At 45.4% G+C, this 24,011-nt stretch overlaps 1 protein-coding gene across 3 annotated transcripts in view; it reads right to left on the bottom strand.

Annotated features, from left to right (window-relative positions):
• Positions 1–6,938: 6,938 nt before the first annotated feature.
• The window catches only part of LOC118595743 (protein only RNase P catalytic subunit), a 97,792-nt gene continuing 80,719 nt past the window's right edge, over positions 6,939–24,011 (bottom strand). For 2 of the 3 annotated variants that reach the window (XM_036206509.1, XM_036206511.1), the window contains exons 6-8: positions 12,530–12,678; positions 10,262–10,457; positions 6,939–7,766 (exon numbers count right to left, since the gene is read on the bottom strand). In XM_036206509.1, coding sequence (XP_036062402.1) covers positions 7,617–7,766; positions 10,262–10,457; positions 12,530–12,678 — 495 coding nt within the window. In that variant the 3' untranslated portion in view covers positions 6,939–7,616. The remainder of the gene's footprint in view (positions 7,767–10,261; positions 10,458–12,529; positions 12,679–24,011) is intronic. The other variant, XM_036206512.1, reaches the window with a different exon arrangement.

The raw sequence follows: 24,011 nt of genomic DNA, 5'->3' as shown, positions 1-24,011 counted from the left end.
AGCAAGTCAGGGAAGACAGAAACAAAGTCCTGGACTTTGAGCCCACGCAGGCTCTGTTTGGAGAACCAGGGTTTGAATCTGAGTCTTGCCACAGGCTACCTAGTGGTCACAACAGCAGTTTCTTCTCTGAAAAGGGACCATTCTGTCTCTAACGGCAAAGTAAAAATAAAATGAACTACTACAATGAAAACAAAACCAATTACTACTAGATTTGAACTCGGCTTCTCTCCGCGGAAAGGGGACTGGTGAACAAGGCTCAATTTGCTGTATTCCCAGTAAAGAGCCAAGAACCGTAACTACCTGAGCACACTTGGTATTCCGAAGTGAAAGTCTTCCTTATTTAGAAAGTGGCCTGTTCTTACTCACTCTGTCCCACACCATTCAGCTGCACCTGTGAATGGACAGGGGTGTGGGACTGCAAACATCTGCCAGTGGCCGTGACTGTCGAGGCTGTGGCGGGTCTTTTAGATTTTCCCTTGTTCCTCCTGGACCTTGCTTCCTGACTGAAGGATGTGGGTGGGGGACCAGGAGAGTCCAGAGCAAAGAGGAAATAAAACTCAGCAGCCTTCCCTTCAGCTGAGAGACACTTCCTCTTCTTTGAGGTTTCCGAATTGGCTTCCTCTAATTCCTATTTTCTTACCACAAAAGTGCCATCGCTGATGTTCAAAAGACCATATCCTCTTGGGGTAATTGGAGGGAGAGGGAGAATGCAAATGAATGAGGCTTCTGAACATTAAACAGGTATTTCATTCATTGATTTAGAAATGAACCCCCCACCCCCGCCTCACTTGGGTGTTGTTTTTTGTTTTTGTTTTTTTGTGGTGTTTTTTTTTTTGTCAGACAGGTTCTCTAGTCCAGGCTGGCCTAGAACTTGCTATCTAGCCAATGCTGGCCTGGAATGTCTCATTCTCCTACATCTACCTCCTGAGCGCTGGCCTAGGAACTGCATCTTGAACATCCAGTCAGTCACTGACACTTTTCTCCTCTAGCTCCTCTGCCAGGGCTTGAGAGACCCAAACTTCACACAAAGGGCGTTTTGTTCACAGACAAAATTCCGAGGAGCGAAGGGGGAATTCACTCAAAGGAGAAGTGGGCATAGGAGGTTGAAAATCAGGAAGATATTTTCAAACAACTTCTCCAAAGTAGTTGGACAACGTAACTGAAACACGTCTACAGACAAGAAACAGCTAACTGCTCTGGAGACACACAGATGAACCAAGTAGGGTCAGAAGCTGGGAGTGTGTGTAAGGGTGTTCTGAAACAGAGGAAGAAAACAGCTTGAAACGAACACACACACACACACACACACACACACACACACACACACACACACACACGCACACACACACACAAAGCAAAGGCAAGGGACAAGACCCTGGATGCTAACAGGGTTTATGCTCTAGCTGAAAGGTAACAGGGAGACCTTGAAACTTGTTTTATTGTTTTGTGGGTTTTTTTTGTTTTGTTTTTTGTTTTTGAGGCAATGTCACAGGATAACCCAAACTGTCTCCAAACTTGCTATGCAGACAAGGATGGCCTTAAACTCTAGATTGTCCTGCCTTAACCTCCCTAGTGCTGAAATTGCAGGCATGCACCACCACACTTGGTTTTTTGTTTGCTTGCTTGCTTTCGGCAAAGTCTAATGTAGTCCATGACGAGGATGACCTTAAACTTCCTGCTCCTCCTACTCCTGAGTGCTAGGATCACAGGTGCATGCTGGGATCACAGGTTTGTGCTAGGATTGACTACAGGTGTGTGCTGGAGTCACAAGTACATGCTAGAATCACAGGTGCGTGCTATCACACCTGGCTCATGTGATAACAGGGGTTGCACCCAGGGCTCCACGCTTGCTAGGCTGAGCTACAACCACAGCCCAGCTGGTCGGTGTTTTTGAGCAAACAGAGTAGCATGACTGGAATTAGGCTTTGGACAGATAAACTATGTAGGTGAAGGCTTATGAGGGTGTAAAGTGAAGAAAGCAGAAAAACAACAACAACAACAAAAAAAAACCATCTTCCAGACGTTAGCTTCCTACCCATTATTAGTCACAAGCAGGGTTTTTGTAATAGGCCCAAACTGGAGACTATCCAAATGCTCATCAGTATGGAGTAAGTCGGGGAAAGGGCAGAGGGTGTTTCTGGAGCAAGTGTGAGGCAGACTGTAACAGGACAGACGGATGTTTGTCCTCCCACTCCTTCCTTCAGTTTTTCTCTTTCTAGTTGATATGTCTAGAAGGTTCCATTACACCTTTGCTCCCCTTAGATAACACACACTCCTACGGTCACTTTAAGGAAAGCAATCACAATTCAGAAGTCAGACTATGCAATTCTGTAACAGCAATTCCGAACAGGGGCTGGACATACAGATGACGTGCTTGCCTCCCTCAGTAACATAAGGACAGGAGTATTATCTCCAGAAGCAGCATAAAAAGACCTGGCAAGCACTTGTAATCCCAGCGCTGGGGAGGTAGACATAGGAAGATCCTTGAAGCTCATTGGTCAATCGAGCTGAGCTCCAAGCCAATGAAAGACCCTGTAATGAAGGAAGTTTAGCGTGTTCCCGAGGATGACAACTGAGGTGGTTTTCTCACACACACGCTACAAATTAACATGTCGTTAATAAAATCTTGGGGCTCACTGAGGTCCCTTCTACTGAAATTATAAACTGCAGTATTGGCATCACCAGGGATGCTCTTCCTGAATCATCTTCCTTTGGTACCAGGCACTGAACCCAGCTATGCACACACGCTAGTGCACAGCTAAACTCCGAGCCAGAAGCAGCATTTGAAGTTAGATCCCTAGGTCATCCTCAGCCCATTCCAGTATGAGAACTAGTGCACGGCCAGCCCACTTTCCGCACTAGCGGACGACGGAGGCAAGATCGAGAGGGCACCTTCAGGAGTTTAGATGACAAGGAGGTCCTCCAATGGAGAGTGTGTCTAACTCCATGGCCTTCCCAGCAATGTGGAATGGCACATAGTAGTGAAGGAAGAGGAATTTGGCTCCTGGAAATTAGGCCTGGAATTGAAGACACTATAGTAGATGAAGTGAATGAAAGAATCTGCTGGGATTGAAGTCATCGGCTGCATGGAATGCTTTGAGAGGGATGGGGAGATCAGGTGACCCCAGAAGGGGACAGGCAGTAGAGAAGCTTGTAAGGCTTAAGATTTGGTCAAGGGTGGCTTAGAGAGATGGTTCAGCAGTTAAGAGTGCTTGCTGTTCTTCCAAGGAAAGCAAGTTCAGTTCCCAGCACCCACACTGGGTGCTCACAACGGCCTTAATTCCAGCTCCAGTGATCTTCTGAGAGCACCCACACACTCTCAGCACACACTTACACAGATATAAAGTCATAAATAAAAATAAAATAAACCTTAAGAAAACTGGCCAAGGAACTGGTAGTTGTGTTGAGGGACTAGGGCAGGCAAAGAGGCTGTGGTCCAAGGGATGAACTTAAAAGTTTGAAATCCTCGGCTGGTGAGATGGTTCAGTGGGCAAAGGTGCCTGATGTCCAGCCCGACCACCCGTGTTCAATTCCTGGGACCCACGATTGGAAGGACAGAACCAACTCCTGAAGTCGTCTTCTGCTCTCCCCATGTGTGAAGCACATGAATGCGCGTGCGCGCGCGTGCACACATGCACACGCGCGCGCACACACACGCACACAAACGTTTAAAAAAAAAAAAAAATTGGCCAGGCAGTGGTGCCGCATGCCTTTAATCCCAGCACTCAGGAGGCAGAGCCAGGTGGATCTCTGTGAGTTCGAGGCCAGCCTGGTCTACAAAGCAAGATCCAGGACAGGCACCAAAACTACACAGAGAAACCTGTCTCGAAAAAACAAAAATCTTTAAACTTGGAAATCCTAGGTTGATGAGATGACTCAGGAAGTAAAGGTGCTTTCTACCAAGACTGATGACCTGCATTCAGTCCCTGCATCTTCCATATGTGCTGTGGTATGTGCAAGGTAAAAGGACCAAGGAAAGAACACCCAAACCCTGACTTTACCCCAAGCCCAAGACCAGAGCCAAGAAACAGAATCCACCAATCCCTGAGCTTGCCCAAGATCAGACCACAAAAACTCACCAATCTCAGGCCATCTGGAAAACTCCACCCCCAAGAAATCCTATATAAACCCTGCATTCTGCTCAGTTCCCTGCGCTTCTTGCCTGAGCAGAGGCAGCTACCTACCCTCTTGTGTGAGGTTTGCTGTACAGTGTGACTTTGTGGTATTCTTTGGCTCCTGACTGCCAGGATACCTTGCCCCTCAGAACTGTAACACAATGGGATCCTGCTCCAAAAAAAAAACAAAAAAACAAAAAAAAAAACAAAAAACCAAATTACAGAGGGCCAAAAATCACTAGTGTGAGAGGTGGAGACTGTGGTGATTCTGGAAATCAAAGAAAAATATTCTATTGACATTTGCAAAGCACAAAATGTTCAATAATGGTTTTCTCACATAAACTTCCCTTTGTTCCTGGATTAATAGCAACAAAACCCACATGATTTGCTCTGAAAAACAAAAGGCTCTTTATGTTCTTTAGAAGTTTGCTTCACAAACACAGCCTGGCCAGAGGTTTCTCTATGAGCTGGAGATCAGAGGGCTTGACTTGGAAAGGACCCATCTCATCAAGGATGTGAGCACTCCTGCTGGAGAGCAAGTGCCAAAGGACGTGGCCTTTTACTTGAGACAGCTTCTGGGAACAGTTTCTTCTGAACATGAGCAATCCTTGAGTAGGAGTTTGATAATGCAGAATCACGTTGCACTATACAGAACGGCCTAGTTTAGGTCAGTTAAAGTCTTTTTTGTTTGTTTTGAGACAGGGTCTCAAGTAGCTGAGGCTGACCTCGAACTAGCTAAATAGCTAAAGATGACCCTGAATTCCTGAGTTTCCTTCCTCCAGCTCCAAGGGCCTTTTTTTTTTTTTTTTAAACCACATCTAAGTCCCAGTTGGCTCTATGAACTTACCTTGTTATGAGTATATAATAATGTATCTGAAGAAAACACTACAGAAAATTGTTAGAACAAGGAAATGGGCATATATGTACATAAAACTGGGTATGTATGCTACCTTGGTCTACATAGTGAGTTCTGGGCTACAGAATTGAGACCCTGTCTTAAAAAGAAAGGGAGCCTTGAACTCTAGGGCCAGGTCACTAAAGAGGAAGACAATCCAAGAATGACTTCTTTCTTTTCTACAGATTTGAAGCAACAAGGGCCACAAAGAACTCACTTTTTCGGAGACTGGCCATATCCACCACCAAGAGAAGCTGTTTCATGGGGGGTGGATGCTCTGTCCCATTCCCCCAGCCCAGGATTCCACTCTGCCCCAGAAAAGCCAGATGGCCAGAACTGCCAGGGATTCCGCTGGCACCTACTGGACACGGACATTCTATTCTTATGTAGTCACAGACAGGCCAGGAGACCTTCTTTAGTAATGGACTGATATGCAGATGGGAGCTGAACTCGAACCCTAATGTTCTGCTCAGCCGGGAGTGATGAGGTTGTCCCACCTGACCTTGAATTTCTCTCCTAACACATTGGAGATTCAAGTTGCTAACAATGACCTCTCAGGCATTTCCTTCTTGGATTAGGTTTTAAATAGTACCCAAGAGAAGAGTGGCACTCAGTTCTGTTTAGTCGGGAAGATCTTTTCCTGCCAGAGTTACCACAAGCCTTTCAGATGGCACTGTTTAACATAAATGCTCAGTTATCTGTGTGTGCGCATGTGTAGGCCGGAGGGCAACCTCCGGAGCAGTTCCTCAGAAGCCAGCCACCTTGATTTTTCCGACAGGCTCTTCTGATGGCCTAAAGCTCACCCGAGTAGATAGTCGGGGTGTGCAGTCTGCCTGTCTTGGACCCCCGCCCTGGTGCTGGCATCATAAGCACATGTCCCTAAGCTTAGCTTTTCCATGTGAGTGCAGGGATCAAATTCAGGTCTCCAGCTTGGGTAGCACTTTACCACTGGAGACCTCTCCCCGGCCCCTTTCATGGCAATTTTAATAATTCAATCTAAGCAAGCATGGTGGCTCACGGCTGCAACCTAGTACTTGGGAGTTCGGGCAGATGGATGGCGGAAAGTTCCTGGCCAGACGGGGATCCATTGCAGGACCCTGCTCAATATCCTCCCCACCAACAAAAACCACCCCCTATTCCAATCACCCCCACCACCAAAAACCCTTTACACAGGTGTGGTGGCGCACACCTTTAATCCTGGTACTTGGGAGGCAGAGGCAGGCTGATCTGTGAGTTCAAGGCGAGCCTGGTCTATAGAGCGAGTTCCAGGACAGTCAGAGCTGTTAAAAGAAAAAGGGAAAAAAAATTTTTTTTTCTTATAACCAGAATAATTTCTTTAAAAATAAGCCACATATAATGTCACGGGTCTGCAGATACTTGGGAGGCTAAAGCAGAGGAGATGCTAAGTTCAAGGCCTGCCTGGGCTACGGTACATTCAAGGACAGCTTGGATAATTCAGTGAGACCTTGTCTCAGAACTAACGTAAAAAACAGGGCTCTGACAAGCACAAGGCCCTGGGTTCGATCCTCAGCTCAAAAAACAAACAAACAAACAAACAAACAAAAAACAAAAACAAACAAACAAAACAAAAAACAGGGCTCTGAGCACAGCCTGGAGGTGTGAACAGAGCTCACTACATAGTTCAGGGATCTAGAAAACAAGGTCCTTAGCATCTTCCAGGGCTCTCCATTTACAATCATGTCTAAATTTATTTCTTTACTTTTACATTTCATTTATCACGTGTGAGTGTGCGTGTGCTTGTGCACGCGTGTGTGGAGACACACTTTCATGGAGGCCAGAAGACAACTTCTGTGTTCAGTTTCTCCTTCTGCCCTGGGTCCTAGGGATCAAACTCAGGTCGTCAGGCTTGGTAGAACACACCTTTATCCACTCAGCCATCTTGCCAGCTCAAAATCCTGTTCTATGTTTTCTACAAAGTGAGTTTTTATTTCTAAAATTTTGACAAAAAAACTTCAGATTTTTTCTGAATATCATCTTGGCATACCACATCACACCAATACCATGATCCACTTGGAAAGGTATATAATTACAGTATAAAACAGAGAAGGGCCAATGGGTAAGCCTGGAGGGTTAAGTCAGCAGGAGCAACCGTAGGGGGCTGCCTCTTCCCAGTTATGTGGAGAGCTGCCCAGCAGAGGAACAGGGACCAAGACTCTGTGCTAGGACCCCCAGTTCTGGATAAAACTCTAGAAACAAAGGGGGGTGGTGGAGGTTCAGCTAGTTATGAAAAGATGCTATTTTTTCCCCACTTAACTCAGAAGTCAGTTTGTTGGGCCAGGGCTTCATGTATCTGGCTGGACCCTGCACCCATGGAGCCCTATGATGTCCCATCTCCTGTAGTGCACACAGCAGGCGTGGTGGCCGCTCCTGTAACCTCAGCACTCAGGAAGTATAAAGTGCAGGACCGAGGCTACAAAACAAGACCCCGCCTCAGAAACAAAACTGGACAAAGCTAAAACTCAATTTGTTGGGCGAAGCAAACAGTGCTACTGAAATCTTTTTATTTTCAGGAAGGATGGAGGTCATGCCTGAAATTAGCATGGGTGTAGGCTCTCCGCCACCACCAGCAGGTGTCCAGTTAAAATTCAGCACGGGGCGGGTGCCTGCGCCTTTCCCTGGAGGCATAGCCATTTGGTCGGCACTTCATAGGATGATCTCTGCACCAGGTCTTCATCATACGGTATGTGCCAGGAGTCTCCAGTTGTCTGCACCACTGTGTCATAGCTGAGAGGATTCTGAGGAATTTGAGAGCCAAATGGTGAGAACAACAATGGGCTACTGACGCCTTTGGAAGAGCAACATGTGTGTTATCTGACACCGGACTGACTGACTGACTGACTGACTGACTGACTTCCTTCCTTCCTTCCTTCTTGTGTGTGTGGTGTATGCACATGTACGTACCCATGCACAGGCGTACACAGGCGTACCGATGCACAGGCTTGTGTGTGCACAGAAGCCAGAGACTTCCACCACTTTCTACATTGTTCCTTTGAGGCTGGGTCTCTGCCTGAACCTGGAGCTACTGGGTTTTTTTGTTTGTTGGTTTTGCTAGGTTGGAAGCTAATAAGCCCAAGCAATCCTCCTGTCTCTACTCCATACACTGCTGAGGCTATTGGCATGTGCAAGAACACACTCAGCTTATAATGTGGGTGCAGGGATTGGAACTTGGCTAGCACTAACCACTGAACCATCTCTCCAACCACCACAACAATAAACAAAATAATGTAGAAGGGGGGCTTCATTTTAAGGATAAGGGCTCTCTATAGGAGTGTCATATTTATAAGTTATAGGGTTGTTTCATTGTGTTTATTGGTGTTTTTTTTTTTGTTTTGTTTCGTTTTGTTTTTTGTTTTTAGTTTTTTTGAGCTGAGGACCGAACCCAGGGCCTTGTGCTTGCTAGGCAAGCACTCTACCACTGAGCTAAATCCCCAACCCCGTGTTTATTGGTTTTATAAGTAGAAAAGAGAAAAATTAAATGTAGAAAGTAGAAAAACAGCTTTCTCTCAAGATTATCTTGAAGTGAATCTCAGATGTGTACTTCTAAAAAATGTTATTTATTTTGTAATTCTAAGATCAATGCTATTACTAGCCTTTCCCCAGCACAGACATCAGATAGAAATGGTAGCAAAGTAGCCGGGCAGTGGTGGCGCACGCTTTTAATCCCAGCACTTGGGAGGCAGAGCCAGGCAGATCTCTGCGAGTTCGAGGCCAGCCTGGTCTACCAAGTGAGTTCCAGGAAAGGCGCAAAGCTACACAGAGAAACCCTGTCGCGAAAAAACAAAAACAAAACAAACAAAAAAAGGTAGCAAAGCACCCAGTAATCCCAGCAAAGGAGACAAGAGGGTGTGGAGGCCAGCCTGGGCTACTTAGAGAGCTTCAGACCTGACGGGGATACACGCGGAAAGCTTAGCTGATTAAAAATTATATATGCATGCATATATTAAAATACATAAATGCACGTATGCATATATGTGTATCAGACTAATCAACAGTTCCTCAGCCTCATCGAATTTCTACTGTTTGTATTTTCCCTATTATTACACATTCCATACATCTATTTCACAGTTTCTCTGTTAAGTGGGCAGTAAAACAGGGCTGCTTCCTTCCGAGAGACTGGGCTGCTCAGTTATCCTCTGGTCGGAGCCTCCCTCCCCACCCCATTTTCACTGAACTTCCTTCCATTTTTCCCTTTTTGTTGTTTTTCTGAGGAAACCAGGTCAATTGTTTTGAATCATTTCCCATAATACAGTCCTGATTTTGCTGATTTAATAATTGATGTGATGTCATGGGATACTCGTTCCTATAAATTTGTTTTCCATTTAGCTTATTTTTTAAATCAATAAACTTATCTATAGTCCTGTGTGCAACACGTTGTGAAGTACACAGACGCTGTGGGATGGCCACTCAAGCTATAAGTTACCAACTTTTTATTTCACAATGAGAAAACTTAGAGTCCACTCTCTTAGCAGTCTTCAGGAATATAACACACGGGCTGGGGAGAAGGCTCAGTGCATTGCTCTAGCAGAGGACCTGAGCACATTCCCAGGCCCCACACTGGGTAGCTCCAGCTCCAGAGGTCCAGGATCCTCGTGCCTTAGGCACCAGCATGGATGATCAGACACCACAGACACACACACACAAATGCATAATTAAAATGAAAAAAGAGTACAATACATTAGCTGGGCCTGCAAGTAACATAGGAGGATTGTAAAGTCAAGATCTGCCTATGTGCAGTGTGCTCAAAGCTAGCCTGTCCCAAAATAAGTAAAAACTGGGCTGGGGATGTGGTTCAGTGGTAGAGGACTTGCCTAATATGTGTATGCTTTGAGTTAGTCTCTAATCACACACACACACACACACACACACACACACACACACACACACACACACACGAAAACACAAATGTAATTTAAAAATTTAAATTAAAAACTAGGAAAAGGTGTTTAAAAGGAAAAGCATGACAGGATAAGAAGTTTCAAGCTAGTTCAAATAAACAGGAAGATGGAAACACACGGGTTTCTAAGTATAGGTGAAGGCACAGTTTCAGATGTTTTAATTTGTCAATCAATTTGGGGTCGGCTGGTGACAGATGCTCTTTCTAGGAACTGGCTAACTACCAAACACCAAAGTAAAACAAAAACGAAGTATTTAGAACTTTCAACATTTTAAAAACCGAGCCGCACTCTTTCCTGAGACAAGACTGTTAGCATCACTTAGACAGACCCCATACCTGCAGAGTCAGTTTTGACCTTTTGAGCCCTTTCATGATAGCCAGCTGGTGTCCCTGCTGCCACTTGAAGAAGAGGTGCTGGGTGCGCGCGTCAGGCAGGCAGGCCTTGTGGTCCCGCATCAGATCTTTGGTGATGAACTTGCAGTGATTGCCTGAGTTCAGGGTGGCGTACAGCAGGAACGGATCATCCTCCGAGCTGCAGCAGGCAGGAGGAAGAAGAGTAAGACTCTTTTCCAGGCCCCAGCTACTTCTCTTCGGACTTTCCCTGGAGGTGCCCCGATTTCTTGAGAGTGATCTGAGTGACCCTCAAAAGGTGCCCAGAGTCCTTAGTTGGTGACACTACCTGAAACACTGGAAAGCCAGGGGAGGGACCGCTAATGCTCGAGACTTAGAAACTTTCAGGCCAGCTTCGGCTACAGGGTTGTGACCTTCTCCCAAAAAACAAAAACAAAAAACCCACCGAGGTTTTCTGTGGAAGAAGATGAGTTAATGTCAGAGCAGGGTCACATTTACATGGGGGTTATCAGGACTCACTACACTATGCTCTGTTTTATGTCTGAAAAGGTTTGTTTGGTACATTAATGGAGAACACAAGTTAACAGTAAAAGTATAAATAATTATATCCAGAGACATAGAAAACTAGTGAATCAATCTTTATAACAGAGCTTAGACTTTCAGCAGATACATTAACTTCAGGCCAAGGTACAGGCACCTCACAAAGGGTCTGGACCAAGTTGGCACCAAGACCATTTCCAAGAGACTTCTGGGTCAGAGCACATGATTTATCTAGTTTCTTTCTATAAGAAAAACAACAATGATGATGGTAATGAACATACAGGCTTTCCATGAACTTGGTGCCAGATTTTCCATGTCATAACTATCAACTCATTCACCCGCCACAACAACCTCATGAAGATTATATATGAAGTAAATACCTTCCCAGGTGGGAGAGGCAGGTCTGCGATCTGAAACAAGCCTACACTCCTGATGCTTACCCACACTGCCAGAGTGACATCAAGAAGATCAAGTCTTTGCTCCTGAAGCAACAAAAATCCTCCTCTCGGCTTGAAAAGGTGGTTTGGTCTGGGATTTCAGTGAGAATTGGCCTCCCGCTTCATTATCAAGAGCCATTTGACCCTTTCAAGAAGAAATTCTGTGTGGGAGCCTGACACACCTTCAAGTTCTCACTTCTGAACTAGTGAGTCCTAGACTTAGGGCCGAGGCTCACACATTGCCAAGTGATAGCCAGGCAAGGCTGCAAATCCATGTGCGCCAGTGTAGGTGGTAGGAAAACCCGTGAGGACGCTGAGCATTTGTTTGTACGGTCCAGGCTCTCCCATCTCCCTGCATAGCTGCTTTCTGTTTCTGAACTGCACACTGTGTAACGAAACGTGTTTTCCACGTTCCTTTGGCTTCCTGGGAAGCTGTAGCCCCACAGCAGTTTCCTCTCTATTAGAGTAAATCCAGACCCTTTGTGAGGTCCTCCCTCCTCTCTGACTTCCCTCCCCCTTCCCTCCCCCCACTTACCCCCCCTTTGCTAGACAGGGTCTCATGTACCCCAGGATGGCCTCTGTAGAGCAGAGGATGGCCTTGAACTCCTGATCTTCCTGCCTCTACCCCACAGGGCTGAGATCTCAGGTGGTCACCACAACTGGTTCCACGTGGGGCTGAGGATGGAACTCAGAGCTTCACGTGGGCCAGGCAAGTTTTCTACCAACTGAACTGCATCCCAGCCCCCAAAGATTCCTTCCTGGTCGCTGTTCTAACCCATCCATACTGGCCTTCTTACTTTACCAGTGTCCAGCTTCCTCCTATGCCAGGACTTCGGCTCTCTGCTGCCCCCTGTACGAGGGATGAGCGCTGTGAGGTGAGGAATCCTTCCCACAGCTCCACTTCCCACAGCACTGACACTGGCTACGGTGAGGCTGTCTGGTGACTAAAAGGGCTTTGTCGTTGTCGTCACCAAGAACAAGCACTGCGTTCATATTTGTTGAGTGTCTGCTCGATGGTCAATTTAGGATTTTATGGTGTGTATTCTAAGTGCTAGCCTGACTCCTGACCTTCCTCCTCTTCTTCTTCAGGATGATGTCCTCATCTATGTATAAGTTTGCTCTACTGTAGACTTTGTAGGCTGCCTCCAACCCATTTTTGGTTTTATTTTAAATGAGGTTGCATGCACTCAGGCAAGCATTCCACGTGACAGAATAGACAGCTGATAAGTAGATGACTGGAACCCAGGCTAATTGACCTGTTCCCTCCAGTACTCACATGTTATCAGCAAAAAAACAGTGGGCTTGCCTCTGCACCTGCTCCATCTCGTCCTTTCTCCACCTGGAGCTTGGTATAAGCATGTGCTTTCGGCCCAGGACCAGCAACTGCAGATTCTGCTGGGCTAGTTGGGAAACTACATCCAGGAGCTAGAAAACACCAAGAGCCAAACACAAAAGTTCAAATAACTGGACAGATTCTTCTAGCTGGTTCCTTCAGGTGAGTCAGAGTTCTGAGCAGGAAGAGAATAGCTCTTAATTTCCCACCTCTCAAAGCCTGAGGAAAATGATAAAATTAATGTCTTCTTTGTTGCTGTTTGTTTAACAAGAGCTCTCAGTTAGCACAGGCTGGCTTCCAGCTATGAAGTCAAGGATGACCTTGAACATTTGACCTCTCATACCTCCACTTACCCAGCTCTGGGATCATAGGCATACACCGCCATGGTCAACTTCGAAATGGATGCCTACCCCCTGCCCAGTCAGGCTACACTGGCTCCAGGTGTGGGTTTCTAAAGACAGACTAACAAAGCTGAACCCTTTAGAGCTCCCGAGATAGTGATGGGACTGAGAAGTCACTGCCCCAATTTTGAAGCAAAAAATTATATATATGTATATATACATATATACACACATATATACATATACATACATACATACATACATACATACATATATATATTTGCCAGAGCTGAGGACCGAACCCAGGGCCTTGAGCTTACTAGGCAAGCGCTCTACCACTGAGCTAAATCCCCAACCCAATATTTTTTAACAATTTTTTTTTTGTTTTTGTTTTTTTTCAAGACAAGGTTTCTCTATGTAGCCCTGGCTGTCCTGGAACTTGCTCTGTAGACCAGGCTGTCCTTGGACTCAAAGATCGGCCTGCCTCTGCCTCCCAAGTGCTGGGATTTAAGGAATGAGTCACCATCACTCAGCATTATTTTCAGTAACTTTTTAAAAAAGATTTATTTATTTATTTATTTATTTATTTATTTATTTATTTATTATGTATACAGAAGAGGGCCCCAGATCTCATTACAGATGGTTGTGAGCCACCATGTGGTTGCTGGGAATTGAACTCAGGACCTTTGGAAGAGCAGTTGGTGCTCTTAACCTCTGAGCCATCTCTCCAGCCCTATTTTTAGTAATTTTTAAAAGAGTTTTTTTTTTTTTTTTTTTTTTTTTTTTTTTTTTTTTGAGACAGGGTTTCACTGTGTAGTTTTGGTGTCTTTCCTAGATCTCGCTCTGTAGACCAGGCTGGCCTCAAACTCACAGAGATCCACCTGGCTCTGCCTTCTGAGTGCTGTGATTAAAGGCATGCACCACCACCACCGCCTGGCCGAGAATTCTTACTATTATTACTGGTGGGGGATTTGCCACAGTACACATGGGGAGGTCAGAGTACAACTTTGTGGGGTTGATCCACTCCTTCTACTATTATGTGGATTCTGGGGATTGAACTTGGGTGTTTAGCTGAGTGTAGTGACACCTGCCTGTGATCCCAATACTCTGGAGTCTGAGGCAGGAGGATCGCTAGTTTGAGGTTAACCTGAGCTACACAGCAAGATCCTGTCTAAAACAAAACAAGAAAAGAATGGGTGAGGCGCTGTTCCTACAGAGCACCAACCTGTCTGCATGAAGCAGGTCCATGCCGTCTGTACTGTGTAGTTGTGTATCTGATGTTTACCCTGGGTTTTCGTTGCCTCTACTCTATCACTAATATGATTTTAGAGTAGTCGGCTTTATTGCCCCCTAACTACCAGTTCTAGAATGAAAACAAACCAATACTTGTCTACTGAGTGAGTTAATATACAAGCAAAGAAGACGCTGGAACCAGAGTGGAGATCCTAACCGAAGGTTTTTCATAGGTAGAATGTAGCCTTTCGTAGGCCACCAGGATGACTCAGAAGATAAAGGTGCTCACCATCAACCTGGAGATCCAAGTTCAATCCCCAGATCCTACATAATGGTGGAAGGAGAGAACCAGCCCCACAAAGTTGTCTTCTGACCTCCACACGTGAGCTGTGGCAAATCCCCCACCAGCAATAACAGTAACTATAATTTTTAAAATATAATTTGTGCTTCAAATTAGGGTAGTGACTTCTGTGCTTATTCAATAGTTATTTTTCTCTATATGGAAAACATGGGCGTTATCATAGTGTATAAAAATTTAAAGACATACTGTTTCTAATGAGACAATAACTATATTTTCCTTACTTGCCTATTAAGCCTAGAAAAGGTAAGCTCTGACTGTACACATATTTGATGGTTAATGAACACGTTTTGATTAGCTGAGGAATATGCCCAACATTGGGAGCCAAGCATGTCAGTCCATGCCTGTAACCTCAGCACTTAGCAAACTGAGGCAGTTCAAGTCTAGACTGGACTATGTCAGGAAAGACCCTATATCACAAAACTAACAGCAACAATAATGATGATCATAAACAAAAAAGTATGATTCATGACTTTGACTATCATTAAAGACATTAAAAGTGCCTTTCTTTCAGAATGTACTCATTCCTGGTGTGTGTGTGTGTGTGTGTGTGTGTGTGTGTGTGTGTGTGTGTGTGTGTGTGTGTGTGTGTGTGTGTGTGTGTGTGTGTGTGAGAGAGAGAGAGAGAGAGAGAGAGAGAGAGAGAGAGAGAGAGAGAGAAGCTCAGAGGACAACTTGCAAGAAGTGAGTCTCTTTTTCCACCATGTGCATGCTAGGAATTGAACTCAGGTTATTAGGTGTAGGTGGCATCTCTGGGATCCTCCATTTCTTTAAAACTATACTGAAATTACAGAATTACAGATTATTTTCTATGAACATAGATTCAAAGTGGAAACTGGATCCATTAATAAGAATTACCATAAAGTTATTACAAAAATAAATTAAAAATGTTAAAGCACATGCTGAAGCCAAGAATGGTGCTTCATAGCTACAATCCCCAGTATTTCAGACCCTGAGGCAGGAGGTTCTCCAATTGCAGGCCAGCCAGTCCCAGCAACTCAGGGAGAGACTGTCTGAAGCGCAACACAGGGCATGTTGGCTTGGTGGTGGAGGCCTGTCGACCAACACGAGCTCCGTGGGTCAGTCCTCAGCCCCACAATCCAACAACACAACCCCACACTGCTGACTCCGGTTTTCAGCCCCACAATCCAACAACACAACCCCACACCGCTGACTCCGGTTTTCAGCTTTCCATGCAGCTAGGAAGACGTGGTCTAAAGAAAAACAAAACTGAGTTTTCAGATGTAGTCGTACTCAGATAAACACTCCCAGGCAATTTCTACTCTGAGGTAGAAATTAATAAGGAAGAAGAGAAAACCACAGGTTCAGCTACTCTGGGACACCACCTTGTGCCAGAGAGGTCTCTAACAATTTTTTGAAAGTAATGAAAATAAGAGAATAAAGACTTTTTTTGGCTTTGTTTTTTAAAAGATGACTGGGCAACAAAGGTAACTGACAATGTAGATGGTCTGGCTATGAAAAGCCTCTGGAGTAAATTGCAAGCTGGACCTAGTGTGCTGGCTCAAAGTCATGGGGATACTCAGAATAGCAATAACTTAACGGTATGCTCCATTAAAAATAAAACTAAGTCAGGTGTGATGGTGCATGCCTGCACTCAAGAAACCGAGGCACGAGTATTGTAGTTCCAGGCTAGCCTGAGCTACACAGGTAGACCTTGTCTCAAAATCAAAACAATCAAATCGACCTGGGACTGGATTTGGAGCTGTGTATCTTCATTAGTTACTATACATGGCTGGATACAGCACTGTCTCCAGGCTGTATTAGAATAGCTGGGGGGGGGGTGCATGGGATGACAGACAAAGACCTGGAACAACTGTGAGGAGGGACACAGCACACACCCAAGTGACATAGAGGTACTGGGGAGGAAGAGAAGGAGTGGGAAGCGCGTGTGCACGCGTGTGTGTGTGTGTGGGGGGGGATGTGGGGGATGGATACGAGCAAAGTGTACAAAAATGTCCTAAAGTAATCCATTATTTTGTATACTTACTAAAATAAACTAATAATAATAATAATAATAATAATAATAATAATAATAATAATAGGAGGAGGAGGAGAAAAAGGAGGAGGAGAAAGAGGAGAAGGACCAGGAAGGGCTGGAGGAGTTATATGGCAAGGCAGCTAGGAACACTTGCTGCTTCTCCTGAGGACCTGAGCTGGGTTCCCTGCTACTCCAGATCTGGAGGATCCCATGCCTCTGTCCTCCAGGTACCTGGACTCATACACACACACACACACACACACACACACACACACACACACACACACACTTTAAAAAGACAAGGCCTCATGTAGCTCAGGTTAGCCTCAAACTTGCTCTGTAGCTGATGCACACTGTAAGCAGAAGGAACACTAAGAAGGTTACACCAGCTGAGTGTGGCGGCTCACACTCGGGGGCAGAGGCAAGTGGAGCTCTGTGAGTTCCAGGCTGGCCACAGCTACACAGGGAGACCCTGTCTCAAAACCACCACCATTACCACCAACAAAACCCAACCACCTGTCTAAGCAACCAACCAAACAAACAAAAAAACTCAAACCAAACCAAACCAAGAAAACCCATAGAGGCTGGCAGAGCTGAGGTTTTATCAATTTTGTATGTTAAAAACAAAATAAGCCAAATTTTAAGCTATCTAAAAGGAACTCACTTCTGAGTCTGGGTTTTTGTTTTCTATGATTCCTACCATTTCACCAAGGTCTGTAAGACACTGAAGGAAATACTACTTCCTGGGGTTGTATGGACTAGATCTTCAAAAACTCTAAAGCCCTTGGGATCTGCTATCTGCAAAAAATTACATCAGATCCTCAGCAAAATAACAATATACATCCTACATACAATAGTCATCACTCAGCCAGGCATGTGGTACACACTTGCAATCCTGGCATTGGTAAGTAGAGGCAGAAAGACCTTGCGTTTTAGGCTAGCCTAAGTTACCTTGTTTAAAAAAAAAAAAAAAAGTTTTCAAAAGGCGTGGTGGGTGGCACAAGCCTGTAAACCCAGCACTGGGGAGACTGAGGCAGGAGGACCTCAAATTTGAGGCTATCCTGTGCTAAAAGGTGAGTTTGAATCTAGACCAGCCTATGTTTGAAGACTCTGCCTCAAAACAAAATAAAAATTAGGATTTAAAAAACAAACAAAGCTGCATACGTGCAATTGCTTGTAACTTTCTTCTCTAGTGTTTACTTCCCTGACTCCCCTGGGCCCCCAGTACTGGATGGACTGAGCCTAGGTTCTTGTGCACGCTAGGTAAGTTCTGTACTGCTGATATATACCCAGGGCTCTTTTAAAAACATTCCAGGCAGGGTCTCAGTTGCTTATGTTGGCCTTGAATTTATCCTAGGCAAAGCTTGAATTTCCATCTTTCTGCCTTAGCCTCCGAGTAGCTGGGTTCCAGACCTTTGCCTGTGTAACCAGGCCCAACTTCCCTTTTCTCTTGCAGTTAAAGAAATGCGGCTGTCCTCACAGAATTTTCCACATTCAAATGCTGCTGACTCTATCCCTCTGGTATCAAGACGTATAGTCTCCAACTGGATATGATTTCCAAAAACTGGTGTCTGGATCTAGAGACCAGCTTGGATGCACAGTCTATAACTGTGCCATGCCTGTGTGAATGGGCGTGCATTTCAAAGCATGGTCTCGATGACAGAAAGGCCACTTTGCTCAGCAGCATTCCCGAGAGTCTTCTCAGTAAGTTCTGAGGCAAAATCTGTTAAGGATGCATATCTTAGGGCGATTATCTCCCAGCCTCATGGACATTGCTGCTACAGGACTAACACAATGGAAGAGCCACCAGGAGGGAGTACAGGGGACATCGCTTCAGTCACACTCAGGAGAGCAATGTGGTCAGGCACATTTCCACAGAGCAAGCGACAGACAGCACAGCTGAGTCTCCAGATGAATTACCACACAAGGAATGGGGGTTTCCAAGGACAAGGAGCAGCATGTTCAAAAGATCATCAGCACGCTGAGTTCTAGGAAATGTAAGAGTCGAATTCAGCTCAGGCAGAGGTTCAGGGAGATGACAAGGAGAATGTCTAAATGAGGTGGGAAATGAAGGGACAGGTCACAACTACAGGGGTCTTTTCCTGCCTGAAGGCAGTGGGAGGAGATGAAAAGACTTCAAACAGAGACTGCCATTGCAGACGGCAAGATTCTACCAGAATGGGGGCTTACTAGGAGGAAACAGCAAGGCCAGTGAGCGGCAGCACAGATGGAGAAGGGCACCATCGGGGCTGCAAAAGCAGAGCCGGGCAGTCGCTGACTGCAGGTGGGAAATAAAGAGGACAAACTAAACAAGACTCAGACCACTGGTAAACGGTGGTTCCCAAGCAGGGTCTGGAGAGGAGCAACGTTGGCTCTTCCTGGTAGGTGTCTGGTAGGCAGCCAATAGGAAGCTTTAGATTTGGGGTCAGATGAGGATTGTAGTGGAGGAGCCATCATGGAACAGGATGAGGACCTAAAAGGAAAGAAAGTAGAGGAATACTGGAAAATACAGAGAGAGAATGTGTGTGTGTGTGTGTGTGTGTGTGTGTGTGTGTGTGTGTGTGAAAGAGAGAGAGAGAGAAAGGCATGTCAACAGGAAGAGCCTGAGTCGACGCTGCAGAGGCACCATGTAAGGACAGAAAGAGAGCCTGCAAATGCATATAACAATTTGATGGTCCCATAGCACACAGTGCTGAGAGGTCAGTTGCTTTCCTAGGCCCTATATAAGACTGTTTTTTGTTTTTGTTTTTTTCCAGTTTTGAGCACAACACATGTAGGTTTAAGGAAAGAGGAGGAAGAACCCTCCCCAGGAGTAGGCAGGGCTCTAAGGGAGGAACACCCCAAGACTGCTTTGTGTAGACATTGTCCTAAAAGCAGAGCTCTGTTTTGCTTAGCAAACAATCACTTCTGCTCTTCACTCAGACCAAGTGGTGTAGCCTCTTCAAAACCCAACTATATATGTGCACACACACACACACACACACACACACACACACACACACCTGCCTTAAGACAAAAGAGACTTGAGGATATTTGATCAGAAGTACGTAGCAAGGGCAGACGCTGAAGACAACAGGCAAATACTTGTTGGAAGAGGCTTCCTGAGAAAGAATCTAGAGATAGGGAGAGAATGCCTCTAGCACTAACATGGAGGGAGCATTAGGAAGAACTGAACCCAGGAAAGACAACGTGTGCGTGTTGTATGTGTAGAAAAGTGGTCTTTCCTCCTGATAGCTCTTTTCTGTGGCCTGGGCATAGGAATTTCTACATGACTGCAGATATGCTAACCGAGAGCGGAGAGCAGGACCGGATAAAGCCCAGGTGTGGTTAGAGGCCAGCAATGCCCACAGCTGACAGGCATCCTCTCTGTGTGAGAACACGGGGCATTGGCGGGTGGTCATGAGGGCGGTATACTTCTGGTTCCACATTACCATTTGCATTTCCTTTATCCTTTGTTTTTGTTTTTTTTTTTTGAGCTGAGGACAGAACCCAGGGCCTTTTGCTTGCTAGGCAAGCGCTCTACCACTGAGCTAAATCCCCAACCCTGCACATTACCATCTGGAGAAAGGTGCTTTTAGGTGGAATCACAGTTGAAGCGTCTGTTGCCCAAGATCACGCTTTAATAGGAGCAACCGAGCACACCCCAAATTTCTATCTGCACATGACTGGTGGTTCGGGGTTCTGGTCCCAGAATTCCAAATTCCTTTTTTACTTTTTTTGCTGAGATCTCTTTATTTGCAAAATGAATAAAGTACCTTCTACTTATTCATCTCCTCCCCCTCCATTAACCTTTTGTTATAAAAATTTATCATGTTGCCAGGCAGTGATCCCAGCACTTGGGAGGCAGTGGTAGGCGGATCTCTGTGGGTTAGAGGCCAGCCTGGTCTACAGAGGAGTTACAGTATAGCCAGAACTGTTATACAGAAAAGCCCTCTCTCAAAAACAAAACAACAACAAAAAATATGTCACCACCAACAAAAATGTAAAGTTATATCATTTACATAAAATTTCTTCATATGAAAGGTGAAACAGTCTTTCATAATTTTTACTACCTCTAATGGCAATTTATGAAGGAAGTCAAGAGTGCTTTCTCATTTAAGAATGAGGAAGTAAAAAGAAATACGGTACTTACTCAGAATGTTCCTGTGTGGTAGAGGAAGGGTATTTTTCTTTCTATCTGTCTGTCTGTCTATCATTGTTATGCATATGTGTGCCTCCATGAGTCTGTGGTAATATAGAGGAAGGGTCTTATTTATTTATTTATTTGTTTGTTATTGTTATGCATGTGTGTGCCTTCATGAGTCTGTGGTAATGAAGAGGAAAGGTCTTTTTGAATTTATTTATTATTTTTATGCATGTGTGTACATGCATGAGTTTATGTGCACACCACCATGGAGAAGCCTGTGGAAGCCAGAAGAGGGTTTGGGATTCCATGTAACTGGAGTTAAAGGCAGTTGTGAGCATGCCATCTCTCCAGCCCTAAAGGATCTTAAAACTACTTGGCTCTCAGGAAAAATTCTCAGACAACATTACCTCGTTTTAGTGGCTTTATGAAGCAACTGGCATGCATTTGATGAAGCAGTGCGGGGGGGGGGGGGGGGGGGAGGACATGCTAATGCTGAACGATGTCATCTGAAGGGTTCTCTCCTTCATGAACTGGTGGTGAGGGAGCCCAGGGAAGCTGTACTTCAGGTCAGTTTTAGTTAGGAGGCGCACTCCAATTCCACTATCTTGTCGGGGTCCTTGGATAACGTATTCAGGAGCGTTGCCTAGGAGTTCCTGCTAACTGTTATTACTCCACTGTGACAACGAAGGCTTGGAAACAGCTCTTTAAGAATCACGAACTCTACTTTTCTCTTTCCTTACAGAACCTGGGGTGGAGGGGAAGCTGGGTTAAGTGGAAACTGCTCTCACCGAAATGGCCTGCAGCTGTTATTAGTGCAAACTGGGACTGGGTGGAGAGTTGGAGGATCAAGGCACACATGATTGACAGACCTAAGCCCTTTCTTCCTCACTTTCCTTCCTTCCTTCTTTTTTTTTTTCTTAAATTATACCTAAGCTTTTGAAGGTCTTGCTTTCCCACATAAAACCATGAGAATATGCACACCAAGGAGGATGTAACAGGATGTAGCCTGTGACCTGCCTCTTCTTTACACTATAGCTCAGAGCTTGGGCTGTAAAAGGCAAATAAACTAATATTAAATAGAACCCACTGTTAAGAAGTATGTCTTAGTTATTTATAAAAGGAGACATTTAAAGCACCATAAACCACAGAGGTTCTTAGAGTAACCACGAACAGCCTATGGACACTTCGACATAAAGGAATATCACTTTCTAATGCAGTCACACAGTCTTCTGGGAGACTGAGGCCAGGAATGCTTCACCACCACCTGTGTGGCGGCTTCACTGCAGACAGCCCCGTGGTGCCGTGGCTGATGGCACTGAGCAGTGGCAGATTGGCTGGGGTGGGTTTCTATTCAAACCAGGGTAGATGCCAGATGAGAGAATAAAAGTAAACAGACTCAGCCAGGTGTTGGTGGCACACACCTTTAATCCCAGCACTCGGGAGGCAGAGGCAGGCGGATCTCTGTGAGTTCGAGGCCAGCCTGGGCTACAGACCGAGTTCCAGGAAAGGCACAAAGCTACACAGAGAAACCGTGTTCGAAAAAAGTAAACACGTGCAGCTGTTTGTTTTGATAACCATTTCCCACAAACTAAGACATTTCAGAGACAGGAAAATGAAGAATTCTCGAGGCAGTGCAAGGCCACAAACACGCTGGGAATGGATGCTCTGCATGCTCTTATTGTTCACAGCAGAGAAGACAAGGGAAGCCGTAACTTACACCAGGACCTGGTGCTCCCCACGTGTCTGTGCCCCTGTTACCTTCCGCCGGTTACCCTCCTTCACGGCCCTGGCGGGACTCACTTTTCTACCGAGGTAAGTCTCGGGAGGAGGAGAATGTTTGAGACAATGGCACCACTTCTCAAGAGACTGCCACGTTCAGCATTTTTCTGTGCAACTGCTGGAAATACTAGCATGGAAAAACGTGCAGGAAACCTAAAACTGTGGCTTGAGGCTTCTGGTCTCCAATATTCATATCCGGATTTTATTTGCCCGCTGTTCAGTTGATGCTGCATCGGCCTCAGTTTTACCACTGACAGTAGGAGCTTGCAGAAAGGAAGATGACTTTTTTTTTTTTTAAAAAAAGGAGATTAATAATTCTGTTTTGTTGAAACTTTCCAAACTGTACATGCCATGGAAGAGAGATTAGCACTCGCCGACAGTGGGGGTATTGGAAGATGAGAAGCAGAACGTGGGTCAAGCAGGAAGAGGGGAGCCTTCACTGGGTGCATGCAAACTCCACGTGCTTGGATGTTGGGTGGGGAGGCAGAGGGGAGAGGGCGAGGCTGAACTGAGGCAGAGTCCCACCTCCATCTCTCTGTGCAAATTTGAAGTTACTCAGAGACCGGCTCTGTAAAGCTCCAAATGCCTGGGGAGAATGTATGTAGACTATATTCTATCACCTCGTTCTGATGTCACCCTGATCCCACTGCTTTAAGACTCATCCTATAGCCTGTGTTTGTCAGTCTTTGGCATTTTAGGGAGATTTCAATGACCTCATCTTGTCCTCAGTTAATGAAACCATTCTACTGAGGAAGAGAAATACCATTGCTGCCTCGGGCACATCCTGTCCAGTGTGGGATGTGCTTCCTGAACACTACTGTCTGCTCTGAGGCCTCTAGCACCCACACAGCAATCTAACCTTTGAGAAAATGATCAAACCGTCAGCCTGGGTGGATCCCCAGCCTGGAGACCCAGAGCAGTCCAGGAGACAGATCTGGCTCTTGACTCACAGTGTGACTTTTCTCTGAGTACTTACATGCGTTCTTGGCCTTTGTAGTGTCTCTACAAGGCATCTGTGTCTCCTTTATTCTGCAAGGCAAGGGAGGGTAGGTATTTTGAAAACTGAAAGCTAATTTTAGAAATATTGAGCTATCTTACTCTGAAGCATTCAAATCTTATTTTCAAAATGTTTATAAAGTTCTCTACAGGGGCTGGAGAAGCGGCTCAGAGGTTAGGAGCACACCAGCTCCTCCAGAGGACCTGGGTTTGATTCCTACCATCCACACGGCAGCTCACAACCAGCTGCAACTCCAGTTCCAGACTCTTCTGTACTAGGCATGCATGTGGTGCACAGACAGACATACACCCATGTGCATAAAGTAAATAAATAGCCAGGTGTAGTGGTGTAGGCCTTTAACCACAGCATTTGGGAGGCAGAGACAGACAGAGCTCTGTGAGCTAACAAAACAACAAACAAACAAACAATAACAACCACAAGAGCCCCAACCCCCAAATCAACATAAATTTAAAACATTTAAAAAAGTTTTCCACAAGGTTCTAGATCCAATCCAAGATATGAGAATACCGTTCTCACTCTGGGAAAGCACATGAACACTCTGAGGGCCGTAGGACACTAGTCAATGGTTGGA

Source organism: Onychomys torridus, chromosome 14 (assembly GCF_903995425.1).
Source record: "Onychomys torridus chromosome 14, mOncTor1.1, whole genome shotgun sequence".
Lineage (NCBI taxonomy): Eukaryota > Metazoa > Chordata > Mammalia > Rodentia > Cricetidae > Onychomys > Onychomys torridus.
This window is presented reverse-complemented; position numbering and strand designations above follow the sequence as displayed.